The following is a 14,445-nucleotide window of genomic DNA, read 5'->3' as shown; positions in this document are numbered from 1 at the left end:
GAAAAAAACGTTTCATGCAAACAGAAATAAAAAAAAGCTGGGGTAGCAATACTTACATCAGACAAATTGGACTTTAAAACAAAGGATATAGTAAGAGATAAAGAAGGCCACTACATAATGATAAAGGGAGTAATCCAACAGGAAGATATAACTATTATAAATATCTATGCACCTAATATAGGAGCACCCAAATATATAAAGCAGACTTTGATGGATTTAAAGGGTGAGATCAACAGCAATACTATTATAGTAGGGGATTTCAATACCCCACTAACATCACTAGATAGATCCTCAAGAAAGAAAATTAACAAAGAAACAGCAGACTTATTGGAAACACTAGATCAACTAGATTTAATAGATATCTTCAGAACCTTTCACCCTAAAGCAGCAGAATATACATTCTTTTCAAGTGCTCATGGTACATTCTCTAGGATAGACCACATGTTAGGGCACAAAAGTGCTCTCAACAAATTTAAGAAGACTGAAATTGTATCAAGCACTTTCTCCGATCACAACGGCATGAAACTAGAAATAATTCACAACAGAAAAGCTCAAAAATTCTCAAACACATGGAAACTAAATAGCAGGTTGTTAAATAATGAATGGATTAAGAATGAGACCAAAGAAGAAATAAAAAAATTCCTAGAAACGAATGATAATGAGCATACAACAACTCAAAATTTTTGGGACACAGCGAAAGCAGTGCTGAGAGGGAAGTTCATAGCACTACAGGCACACTTTAAGAAGCTAGAAAAAGCTCAAATAAACAACTTAACCCTGCATCTAAAAGAATTAGAAAAAGAACAGCAAGTAAAGCCCAAATGTAGCAGAAGGAAGAAAATAATAAAGATCAGAGCAGAAATAAATGACATAGAGACTAAAGAAACAATACAGAGGAGCAATAAAACTAGGAGCTGGTTTTTTGAAAAGGTAAACAAGATTGATGAACCTTTAACTAGACTCACCAAGAAAAAGAGAGGACTCAAATAAAATTAGAAATGAGAGAGGAGAAATAACAACTGACACAACAGAAATACAAAATATTGTAAGAAAATACTATGAAGAACTGTATGCCAAAAAACTAGACAACCTAGATGAAATGAACAAATTCCTTGAAACATACAATCTTCCAAAAATCAATCTGGAAGAATCACAAAACCTAAACAGACCGATTACATCAAAGGAGATCGAAACAGTTATCAGAAAACTCCCAACAAAGAAAAGTCCGGGGCTCGATGGCTTCACAACGGAATTCTACCAAATATTCAAAGAAGAACTGACTCCTATCCTACTCAAACTATTTCAAAAAATTCAAGAGGAAGGAAGACTTCCAAGTTCCTTTAATGAGGCGAGCATAATTCTGATTCCAAAACCAGGCAAAGACAACACAAAGAAACAAAATTATACGCCAATATCTCTGATGAATATAGATGCTAAAATCCTCAACAAAATATTAGCAAACCGGATCCAACAATATATGGAAAAAATCATACACCATGATCAAGTGGGATTTATTCTGGGGAGGCAAGGATGGTACAATATTCGTAAATCAATCAATGTGATTCATCACATAAACAAAAAGGAGAAAAACCATATGATAATTTCAATAGATGCAGAAAAAGCATTTGATAAAATCCAGCACCCATTCATGATCAAAACTCTCAGCAAAGTGGGAATACAGGGAACATACCTCAACATGATAAAAGCCATCTATGAGAAACCCACAGCCAACATCATACTCAATGGGCAAAAATTAAAAGCAATCCCCTTAAGATCAGGAACAAGGCAGGGGTGCCCCCTTTCACCACTCTTATTTAACATAGTCCTGGAAGTCCTAGCCACAGCAATCAGACAAGAAGAAGAAATAAAAGGCATTCAAGTTGGAAAAGAATAAGTAAAACTATCATTATTTGCAGATGATATGATATTGTATATAGAAAACCCTAAAGTCTCAGTCAAAAAGCTACTGGACCTGATAAATGAATTCAGCAAAGTGGCAGGATATAAAATCAATACTCAGAAGTCAGAGGCATTTTTATACACCAACAATGAACAGTCAGAAAGAGAAATTAAGGAAACAATCCCCTTCACAATTACAACCAAAAAAATAAAGTACCTAGGAATAAACTTAACCAAGGAGACTAAAGACTTGTACTTGGAAAATTACAAAGCATTGATAAAAGAAATCAAGGAATATACAAACAAGTGGAAGCATATACCGTGCTCATGGTTAGGAAGAATAAACATCATTAAAATGTCTATATTGCCTGACCAGGAGGTGGCGCAGTGGATAGAGCGTCGGACTGGGATGCAGAAGGACCCAGGTTCGAGACCCCGAGGTCGCCAGCTTGAGTGCAGACTCATCTGGTTTGAGCAAAGCTCACCAACTTGGACCCAAGGTCGCTGGCTCAAGCAAGGGGTTACTCCGTCTGCTGTAGCCCCACGGTCAAGGCACATATGAGAAAGCAATCAATGAACAACTAAGGTGTTGAAACGTGCAATGAAAAACTAATGATTGATGCTTCTCATCTCTCTCCATTCCTGTCTGTCTGTCCCTGTCTATCCCTCTCTCTGACTCACTCTCTGTCTCTGTAAAAAATAAATAAAAAAAAAAAAATTAAAAAAAAAAAAATGTCTATATTACCCAAAGCAATCTATAAATTCAATGCAATACCAATTAAAATACCAATGACATACTTCAAAGATATAGAACACATATTCCAAAAATTTATATGGAACCAAAAGAGAACACGAATAGCCTCAGCAATCTTAAAAAAGAAGAATAAAGTGGGAGGTATCACACTTCCTGATATCAAGTTATACTACAAGGCCATTGTACTCAAAACAGCCTGGTACTGGCATAAGAACAGGCATATAGATCAATGGAACAGAACAGAGAACCCAGAAATAAACCCACAGTTCTATGGACAACTGATATTTTACAAAGGAGGCAAGGAAATACAATGGAGTAAAGACAGCCTCTTTAACAAATGGTGTTGGGAAAATTGGACAGCTACCTGCAAATAAATGAAACTAGATCACCAGCTTACACCACTCACAAAAATAAACTCAAAATGATTAAAAGACTTAAATGTAGGCCGTGAAACCATAAGCATCTTAGAAGAAAACATAGGTTGTAAGCTCTCGGACATCTCTCGGAGCAATATATTTGCTGATTTATCTCCATGGGGAAGTGAAATAAAAGACAGGATAAACAAATGGGACTATATCAAACTAAAAAGCTTTTGCACAGCTAAAGACAACAAGAACAGAATAAAAAGACAAACTACACAATGGGAGAACATATTTGACAATACGTCGGATAAGGGGTTAATAACCAAAATTTATAAAGAACTCGTAAATCTCAACACCAGGAAGACAAACAATCCAATCCAAAAATGGGCAAAAGAGATGAACAGACACTTCTCCAAAGAGGATATACAGATGGCCAACAGGCATATGAAAAAATGCTCAACATCACTAATCATTAGAGAAATGCAAATTAAAACCACAATGAGATATCACCTCACACCAGTCAGAATGGCGCTCATCAACAAAACAACACAGAGTAAGTGCTGGCGAGGATGTGGAGAAAAGGGAACCCTCCTGCACTGCTGGTGGGAATGCAGACTGGTGCAGCCACTGTGGAAAACAGTATGGAGATTCCTCAAAAAACTGAAAATCGAACTGCCTTTGACCCAGCTATCCCACTTTTAGGAATATACTCCAAGGACACCATAGAACGGCTCGAAAAGGAGAAATGCACCCCCATGTTTGTGGCAGCATTGTTCACAATAGCGAAAATCTGGAAACAGCCCAAGTGTCCGTCAGAGGACGAGTGGATTAAAAAGCTTTGGTACATATATACTATGGAATACTACTCAGCCATAAGAAATGATGACATCAGATCATTTATAATAACATGGATGGACCTTGATAACATTATACGGAGTGAAATAAGTAAATCAGAAAAAAAACTAAGAACTATATGAATCCATACATAGAAGGGACATAAAAATGAGACTCAGAGACATGAACAAGATTGTGATGGCAACAGGGGTGGGGGGAGGGGGGATGGGGTGAAGAAGGAGAGAGGGGTTGGGAGAGGGGAGGGGCACAAAGAAAATCCAGATAGAAGGTGATTGAAGACAATTTAACTTTGGGGGAGTGGTATACAGCACAATCAAATGTCAAAATAATCTAGAGATGTTTTCTCTCAACATATGTACCCTGATTTATCAATGTCACTGCATTAAATTTAATAATTAAAAAAAAGAAGGCCCTGGCTGGATAGCTCAGTTGGTTAGAGCATCATCTCAACGTGCCAAGGCTATAGGTTCAATCTCCAGTCAGGGCATATACAACAATCAACGAATGCATAAATAAGAAACAACAATGTTTCTTCTCTCTCATTCTCTCTGTCTCTCACTCTTCCTCCCCCTCCATTTCCTCTCTCTTCAATCAATAAATTATAAAATAAAAAAGACACTACAAAGAAAGAAAATTATAGACCAATATCCCTGATGAATATAGTTGCTAAAATCCTCAACAAAATATTAGCAAACCAAATCCAACAATACATTAAAAAGATCACACATCATGATCAAGTGGGATTTATTTCAGGAAACCAAGGTGGTACAATATTCACAAATCAATAAACATGCTACAGCACATACACAAAATGAAGGATAAAAATCACACGATCAGATCAATAGATGCAGAAAAGGGATTTGATAAAATCCAGCATCCATTTATAATCAAAACTCTCAGCAGAGCCTGACCAGGCGGTGGCGCAGTGGATAGAGTGTCGGACTGGGATGCGGAGGACCCAGGTTCAAGACCCCGAGGTCGCCAGCTTGAGTGCAGGCTCATCTGGCTTGAGCAAAAACAGCTCACCAGCTTGGACCCAAGGTCACTGGCTTGAGCAAGGGGTTACTTGGTCTGCTGAAGGCCCACGGTCAAAGCACATATGAGAAAGCAATCAATGAACAACTAAGGTGTCAAAACAAAAAACTGATGATTGATTGATGCTTCTCATCTCTCTCTGTTCCTGTCTGTCCCTATCTATCCCTCTGACTCTCTGTTCCTGTATAAAAAAACAAAACAAAATTCTCTGCAGAATGGGAATAAAGGGAACATACCTCAACATAATAAAAGCCATAATGACAAGCCTACAGTCAATATCACACTCAATGAGTAATAATGAAAGTATTTCCCTTAAGATGATGAACAAGACAGGAATGTTCACTTTCACTACTCTTATTTAACTGGAAGCCCTAGACACAGCAATCAGGGAAAAAGAAGAAATAAAAGGCACCTAAATTGGAAAGAAGGAGTAAAACTGTTATTATTTGCAGATGACATGATACTGTATACAGAGAACTGTAAAGACTCCATTATAAAACTATGAGACTTAATAAATGAATTTGGCAAAGTAGCAGGATACAAAATTAATATTCAGAAATCAGGAGCATTTTTATACACCAGTAATGAATTATTAGAAAGAGAAATTAAGGAAACAATCCCATTTACCACAGCAACAACAAAAAATAAGGTATCTAGGAATAAATTTAACCAAGTAGGTAAAAGTGCTGCTCTGGAAAGTTATAGGACACTGAAAAGCGAAATTGAGGAAGATACAAATAAGTGGAAGCATATACCATGTTCAAGGATAGGAAGAATTAACATCATGAAAATGTCCATACTACCCAAAGCAATCTACAGATTCAACACAATTCCTATTAAAATATCAATGGCATATTTTACAGATCTAGAATAAATATTCCAAAAATTTATAGGAAAACAAAAAAGACCCTAAATAGCCTCAGCAATCTTGAGAAAGAACAAAGTTGGAAGTGTCACAATACCTATACCAAAGTATACCACAAGGCCATAGTAATTAAAACACCTAGTACTGGCATAAGAACAGGTATATAGATCAATGAAACAGAAAAAAGAACCCAGAAATAAGCCCACTCCTATTTGACAAGGAGGTACGAAGATACAATGGAGTAAAGACAGTCTCTTTAATAAATTATGTTGACAAAACTGGAAAGGTATATGCAAAAAAAATTAAACTAGACTACCAACTTACACCATACACAGAATTAAAATTAAAATGAATAAAAGACTTAAATGTAAGTTGCAAAACCATAAAAATCCTAAAAGAAAACATAGGTAGAAAAATCCCAGATATCTCTTGTAGCAATATTTTTCCTTGGACAAGGGATACAAAGGAAAAAATAAACAAATGAGACTAGAACAAACTTAAAAGGCTTTTGCACAGCAAGAAAACAATCAACAAAATGAAAAGACAACCCACAAAATGGGAAAATCTATTTGCCAATTCATCTGACAAGGGGTTAATATTCAAAATCTATAAAGAACTTCTAAAACTCAACACCAAGAAGCCAAACAATCCAATTTAAAAATGCGCAAAGGATGAATAGACATGTCTGCAAAAAAGACATAAGAATGGCCAACAGACATATGAAAAAATGCTCAATGTCATGAGTCATCAGAGAAATGCAAATTAAAACCACAGTGAAGTATCACCTCACGCCAGCCAGAATGGCTTTCACCAATAAACAAACAAACAAGAACTGACGAGAGTATGAAGAAAAGGGAACCCTCCCTTTTGGCTCGTGCAGCCACTGTGGAAAACAGGACAGCATTTCCTCAAAAAATTAAAAATGAAACTGCCTTACAACCCAACATCCCCACTCCTGGAAATATATCCTAAGAATCCTGAAAACACTAATTGAAAGAATATATACACACCTATGTTCATTGCAGCACTATTTACAATAGCCAAGATCTGGAAACAACCCAAGTGCCCACAAGATGAGTGGATAAAAAAGCTGTGGTACATTTACACAGTGGAATACTACTCAGCCATAAAAAAGAAATCTTACCTCTTGCATCAGCATGGAGGGACTTGGAAATTATTAGGCTAAGTGAAATAAGCCAGCCAGAGAAAGACAAATATCATGTAATCTCACGTATATGTGGAATCTAATGAACAAAACAGAAAGAGAGGCACGGATACTCAGAACAGATGGAGGGGAAGGGGGAAGGAGAACTGAAAAGAAGGTAAAGGGATTAGCCAAAAATTATATATATAACACACAGTCAATACTGTGGTCATATAGTCAGACGGGAAGGCTGGCTAGCTAGAGGTAGGCAAAGTGGGGGAAATTAGGGACACAAAGAGACTTCGTGCTTGCAGAGATTGGCACAGGATGCAGTGTGCAGATGATGTTTTATTGAGTTGTACATTTGAAATCTATATGATTTTGTAAATCAATGTCATCCCAATAAATTCAATAAAAAAGAAAAAGAAAAAAAACCTAATGTCTAGAACATAGAATGAAATGGACAGAAAAGTAGAAGAACATAGAACATTTTCCATGTGTAAGCGCATGATGACTGGGCAGAGCAGCCAATGCAATGAAAAGGTGAATATCTGTGTCATGCATGTGTACAAGGAGCTGTGCTTTGTGCTCTAAATATTACCTCCTGCCATGTTCACAAATTCCCAGTAGGAGCAGAACTGAGATTACAATAGACAACATGGTAAAACTCCAGATACCCAGGTCTTTTATGAAGGTAGAATACCTGTAATCGCTGAAATACTCCTGATCGTAGGTCTCCAAATCCATAGTGGCCCTGCAGGTTCAGAGTACTTTCTGATTCCTCTTTATAGGGGGATTGTTCAATTTCCCAATCAAATTCTTCGTCTTCATCTTCTCCTTCCTTAGACATCTCAGAAGTACCTAAATGTGTTAAATAATAATTTTTTTAAATACTGGATTTCCTAGGTACAACTTGGGAAAGAAAACAGGGGGAAAATGACTGCCTATGTTGTACCAAAAGATAGTACAAGAATATGCATATTCTAGACAAATAAAATGAGTCCAAACCATCGAGCCATCAATAGCATGATGTATAAATAATAAACACAATGAAAGCAAACAGACTTCAGCAATATATGCAGAAATCTCACAAAAATAATAAGTGAAAGCAAGATAAAAAAGAACACGTACTGTATGAAATATGTATATATGCAATTCAAAAACGGGCAAAACTAAGAATAATGGGTACCTTGGAGAGGAGGAGGAATGTGTAACTGGGAGAAGAAACCAGGTAGGATTCCAGAATGCTGGAAACGTTGTGTTTCTTGAGTTAGGTGATGTTCACTTCATGTAACTTATTGAATTGTACGCTTCTAATCTTAGCTCAAGTGTGGTCAATATTTTTCCAAAGACAGAGATACTATTTCAATTAGCCCAAAAATATGACTGACCTATGATTCCAAGGAGTTCTTGAATATCTTTAAATTGTAACCCAATGAGCTATTTTCACATGACCTCCTTAACTTATTCCCTGAGGTATTTTCTCCAATTTCCTATTTGCTATATCCCTTTTCCCCTGGAAATACACAGCATTCCAAATAATCTGCTTTTCTTTATTTTCTCCCAACAGTAATAATAAACATACCTATTTCTTCCACAAGTGGTTTTGTAGTCCTGAATTTTCTTGGTGCCAGAAGAGCAGTTAACATGTTCAGCCCCTCAAAATGCTGACCAGGAGTTTCTTTGGGCAAGTGAATGGTAAAAATTCCTTGAAGATAATTTTCCCTGCTTAGCAAGATTAAAATGTTCAAAGGCTTCACAACTATATCTATGTAATATATATCTTGTTAAAATATAACTTTCTGGGTAATAGGTATACATCATAATCAACAGTTCAAATGCTACAGAGATGTTTGGAATCTATGTACTCTTATTGATCAATATCACCCTGTTAAAGTTAATTTTCTAAGTAACATTTAAAAATTTTAAAAAAACCGTTTCATAGTGTTCCACAATTATGCCCTTTCATAAATTTAGTGAAAAAAATCAAAATAGAAAAAGGTTCCAACAAGGTTTTTCAGAACTACTGATTCAGCTGTCACCACTATAAGATATTAATCTGTTAAAGCTGCAGAATGCTAATTGATAATATTAAAAGTCCAAATCGTCCTGGCCAGTTGGCTCAGCAGTAGAGCATTGGCCCAGCATGTGAAAGTCCTGGATTCAATTCCCAGTCAGGGCATACCAGAGAAGCAATCATCTACTACCCTCCTCGTCTCCCACATCCAAGGCTGGAGTGGTTCCAGCAAGTTGGCCCCAGGCGCTGAGGATGGCTCCATGCTTGCCTTACATGCTAAAATGGCTTGGTTGCCAAGCAACAGTGTGGCCCCAGAAGGGCAGAGCAACCCCCAGTATGGAGCTTGCAGAGTGGATTCCGGTCCTGGTACAAGCGGAAATCTGTCTCTGCCTGTCTCTCAATTAAAAAAAAAAAAAAGTCCAAATCACAAATGTCTAAAACTCAATGGCCTGAGAAAGTAATAGCTTAGAATTAATTAGTAGCTACTTAAAAAATTTATTTCTGTATGAGGCAAAAAAATCAGAATACATACATCATCCAATAGAGAATAGCAGCAATTTCAAAACTACACAAAAATCTGCCTGACCAGGCAGTGGTATAGTGGATAGAGCCTTGGACTGGGATGTGGAAGACCCAGGTTTGAAACTCCGAGGTCGCCAGCTTGAGGGCAGGCTCATCTGGTTTGAGCGAGGCCCACCAGCTTGAGCCCAAGGTCGATGGCTTGAGCAAGGGGTCACTCGGTTTGCTGTAGCCACCCCCCCTCGTCAGGGCACATATGAGAAAGCAATCAATGAACAACTAAAGTGCTGCAATGAAGAATTGATGCTTCTCATCTCTCTCCCTTCCTGTCTATCTGCCCCTCTCTCTGTCACTGTCAGACACACACAAAATAACTAAACAAAATCTTAAATAAAGCAGTTATGACTTAATAAAGTTCTTCACGCCCTGGCCCGTTGGCTCAGTGGTAAAGCGCCAGCCTGGCGTGCGGAAGTCCCAGGTTCGATTTCCAGCCAGGGCACACAGGAGAAGCGCCCATCTGCTTTTCCACCTCTCCCCCTCTTCCTTCCTCTCTGTCTCTCTCTTCCCCTCCCGAAGCCAAGGCTCCATTGGAGCAAAAGATGGCCCTGGCGCTGGGGATGGCTCCTTGGCCTCTGCCCCAGGCGGTAGGGTGGCTCTGGTCTCGACAGAGCGACGCCCCCTGGTGGGCGTGCCGGGTGGATCCCGGTCGGGCGCATGCGGAAGTCTGTCTGACTGCCTCCCCATTTCCAGCTTCGGAAAAATACCAAAAAATAAATAAATATATAAATAAATAAAGTTCTTCACCATCTCAAGAGCTACATTCCTAAAATTCTACTTATTTTTCTTTCCTTGACTGGGTTTATCAACTTCATGTAGGCTCCCCTATGAACTTACCATATTATTCACTAATCTTACATTTTAAAACATTTTACCTCTTCAGTGTACTGAACCTTATCCAAATATATCAAATACAACTTAATCCAAAGTAGTTCGACATTTGTCTCAATATGCAACTTATCTAAAATAAAGATTTACTACCTATGAAGGCAGTTTCATTATACTTCATTATCATATTAATTACACTGCATTACTGATGAGAACATTGTCATTTAACATTTTCATCCCTTCTGTCTTCCCTTACCCTAGTTCATCAAAATCAATAAATAAATATTCACTCATAAGAGTACAGAGCACACAGGGGCTTCTATAAAAGAAAAATAAATGGTTTCAAGGCTAGCTAAAATGAAGAACTTATCAATCACAAGAAGAAAATTCAATCAGCCTTTAAATGCCACCTACGAACAGCTTCTTTCTCACCTATATGTTATTAAATTTTAAGTTTGCAATTTTACAAGATTTGATTTAAAGCTAAAATCATCTCACCTCACACATTCTAACTTTTACTTTTAAACACTTAATAAATCTAGGGAAAATAGGAAATAAAAACTACTAGAATATAGAACCAGAGTGTTTAACTTTACTGTGAAGAATATTTTGAAATATTCTGAAAGACTGAAGAAATTGTCATTTTAAGGAATCCATGAAAAACAGCAAGCACTGGACCCCGAGAAACTTTAGTGATAGGCACAGACTGCACTTGCAAAACACCTAAAAGGTCCTCAGGGGATCTTGAAAGATTTTTACATAGTTATCTAACATGAAGAATCCAAAGAACAAAACTAACAAAATTTCAAAGGAAAATACCTTTATCTGCATCATAGGACCCCTGCTCACTTCCATTTTCTACAATTCTTCCAGGAAGGTTTAATCTGCAGATTTAAGATAGTCTTATGAAGTCCTTGAATTACAAAGTATAATAAGTGACCAACAATAACAGTACACATTGAAATCTATGAACCATCTCAAAAGGAAATCCCTCAGCATTTCTTTAACATTTTATAAATTAAATAACTTAGCTTTCTTTCCTAGCTAAGAAAAAATAAATCAGAAATGAGTCATTTCCATCTGAATGCCAGCTAGTCACCAATAAAATAGACTTAAAAGCCACAATAAATACTAGTTATCACTATTGTAACAGTACTTTCCACTTTCCAATAAATAAGATTTATAAATAATACACGGTATCTGACACAGCAGGGGCTCAGTAAATGTAGACTAATGGTTTCCAAGAAAACAAGGGGGAGGCAAATAAATAAAGAAAAGAACAAAAATAATTGTTTGTATTGTGCAAATTGCTACTTATTTAAAAAAAGCAAAAAAAAACTCATCGTTAGTTACTATATAGGGATTTACCTTTCTTTCATACTAAAGGAAATGAACTGACTTCCCTGTTTCCAGTTTTACTCTGGTTCAGTCTTTCATCCAGGACCCTAAAGAATTTTTCTAAAACAGAAGTCTGATTATCACTTTTTATTTGAAAAAATTTCTATGACTGCCGAACACTAACTAGATAATTTAAACTCATCAGTATGTGCATATCAAGCTAGCACCACTCCATTCCAAACTTAAAATCTGTGCCTCCTTTTCTCCCATACAGCCTTCTCCCTGGCTTCCTATTTAATAGTAATAATAATAATAAAACTTGACAGACTCCAAAGGGCCCAAGGCTTCACAACTTAGATACCACTGATCCCAATGTTTCCTGGAGTTACAATGCATTTTCCAAACTGTTATAAAGTACCGCACCCCAGATTCTGAAAGGCACTGTACTTCATTTCATTGAGTTCACGTAGAGACACTCAGTCTAGATAAATTTTGAAGAGTTTTATTAAAGGAGATTTATTAATACCCCGGCCGCATATGGCTGACACGGGCCATCTGCAGGCCAAATCGTGCAGTCCCAAAAATAGTTCAGGAGCTGTTTATATACCCTTGCTCACACACGGGCGAGGAAGAGCATGACCTCACAGTACAAGCTGGCAGCATTTGTTTAGGGCAGGGGTCCCCAAACTACGGCCCGCGGGCCACATGCGGCCCCCTGAGGCCATCTATCCAGCCCCGCCACACTTCGCACCTCTTTCATTGGTGGTCAGTGAGAGGAGCCTAGTTCCTATTGAAATACTGGTCAGTTTGTTGATTTAAATTTACTTGGTCTTTATTTTAAATATTGTATTTGTTCCCGTTTTGTTTTTTGGGTTTTTTTTACTTTAAAATAAGATATGTGCAGTGTGCATAGGGATTTATTCATAGGTTTTTTTTTTATAGTCCGGCCCTCCAACGGTCTGAGGGACAGTGAACTGGCCCCCTGTGTAAAAAGTTTGGGGACCCCTGGTTTAGGGGATACACAAAAACATTAAGACTTTTAAGGTAACACAATCAAAGATGTTTACAAATCTTTCAGGGTTCATCTTCCCTCACTAGCCTAGAGGTATTATACCCACAAGATTCCAGGAAGGGGGAGGAACTACAATCAATGCAAGGTGGTATGTAAATGTTGCCTTCCACTGATAGAGAAGTTTCTAGGCTAAATTTATTTTAGATTTAAAACTGAATGACTCATTGTTCTCGCAAGCCAGAAACTTCTACATTCTTCTCCCTCCCCTCCCTAAGGAGGGACGACAGGACAGGAAAGCCTGACCTTTCCTCCCAGAATATCATTATCAATTTTCAGCTTTTTGGTACTTTACAACAAAACCAAGATCCCTTCTAAACCAAATATAAAGAGTCAGTTTACAGATACATTAGTTAAAATTGTTATAAATACTAATTTTACTATCAGAATCTGAATTGTACACCAGCTCCGCCATTTACCAGCTCTGTACCTTTCTTTACACAATTAAGTTCAAGGTTCATATTCCTCATCTGTAAAAAGGGGAAAATAACAGAGGCTATCCCAGGGTTACCTAGAAAGAAATGATAATGCAAAGAGCTTAATGGATGGTAGGGTAGGTATGCATTTAAAAGATGTAAACCTACTTTATCGACTCCTTTCCCTTAGGCTCTTTATAAGTACAAATTCTTACTACATAATAGTGAAGTCATGTTTGTTCACAATTCTGCCTCCCCTGCTACATTCTCAATTATTCACCTTTGATATAGCAAACTGTATTTTCAAAGACGGCCCATCACATATTACTCCTCCCAACAGTGGGGGACAAGTACAGTTCAACGGCAAAACCAGAGAAGTAGCAGATGAAGAGAACGAAGGAGAACGAGGCTACTGTGGTGTCACGGAAGGCAAGGATTTCGGGAAGTCGGGAACAGGGAGATGAGAGGTCGATAAACAGGACGTGGACTGAGAAAAGAATGGACCGGACAGCTGGGCAATCAGTGCGCGCCGCCCGGGCAAGGACAAACGCAGAACAAACGAACAGAAACTGGAACGGGGACATGGTCCTCCACGCCGCTCTTCAGCGTGGCCTCGACTTCCCTTCAGCGGGGAGACTTAAGGTGAGAAAGCAGAGCTTCTACGAGAGGGCACGGCCTTGGCACCGAAGCAGAAGCGGGGACCTCGGAGAAGCTCCCTCGCTCCTCCATCCTCCCTGGACAGCAGCCATTGACCGTGAATAATGGAGTGCCCCAAACGCGCTCCCACGGGCCGGCTCTCGGACTCGCCTGAGGAAATACGGCTTGGCGTAGAACCTGAAGTCCTGCCCCTGGAAGTAGACGTCGAACTCGGAGACCCGAGCGTAGGGCACGCGTACGGCGATGGTCAGGTAGTCGGGGTCCTGGCTGAGGTCAAACGCGGGGGTCAGCATCGCCGCACTCCGCCGCTCTCGCGCCACTCAGGTGCCCCGAGGAGTCCCCGGGCAGAGGCCTCTTTCCGGTGGACGCGGCGCCTCCGGCACACGGCGGAAGTGCTCGTGGTCTGCAGAGGAAGGCCCGCCCACCCCTGTCTCCGTGGACCCGGAACTGTGTTCTTGGGCAGTAAAAAGGGAATGTTAGCGAGTTGGGTTTTTTGCGTAGGAAATGAACTCAGGGCATGACACAGAAGAACCCGGACAAGTGTCCGCCTTCAAATCACCGAGCCTCTTCCCGGGTCTTAGACATGATTTTAACGGCATTGGCTTTCCAGGTAGAGATCTGAGTTTGAAT

The 14,445-nt window shown here is 38.8% G+C and overlaps 1 protein-coding gene across 6 annotated transcripts in view; it reads right to left on the bottom strand.

The window, feature by feature from the left end:
• SHQ1 (SHQ1, H/ACA ribonucleoprotein assembly factor) overlaps nucleotides 1-14,214 on the bottom strand; it is a 132,989-nt gene extending 118,775 nt beyond the window's left edge. Inside the window, exons 1-4 of one of the 6 annotated variants that reach the window (XM_066244844.1) lie at nucleotides 13,966-14,214; nucleotides 11,155-11,219; nucleotides 8,500-8,595; nucleotides 7,618-7,775 (exon numbers count right to left, since the gene is read on the bottom strand). In XM_066244844.1, coding sequence (XP_066100941.1) covers nucleotides 7,618-7,775; nucleotides 8,500-8,595; nucleotides 11,155-11,219; nucleotides 13,966-14,108 — 462 coding nt within the window. In that variant the 5' untranslated portion in view covers nucleotides 14,109-14,214. Of the gene's footprint in view, nucleotides 1-7,617; nucleotides 7,776-8,499; nucleotides 8,643-11,154; nucleotides 11,220-13,965 lie in introns of all 6 variants that reach the window. The other 5 variants (XM_066244843.1, XM_066244846.1, XM_066244847.1 and 2 more) reach the window with 5 other exon arrangements.
• Between the last annotated feature and the right edge of the window lie 231 nt (nucleotides 14,215-14,445).

The sequence above is a fragment of the Saccopteryx bilineata genome, chromosome 10 (assembly GCF_036850765.1).
Source record: "Saccopteryx bilineata isolate mSacBil1 chromosome 10, mSacBil1_pri_phased_curated, whole genome shotgun sequence".
Taxonomy (NCBI): domain Eukaryota; kingdom Metazoa; phylum Chordata; class Mammalia; order Chiroptera; family Emballonuridae; genus Saccopteryx; species Saccopteryx bilineata.
This window is presented reverse-complemented; position numbering and strand designations above follow the sequence as displayed.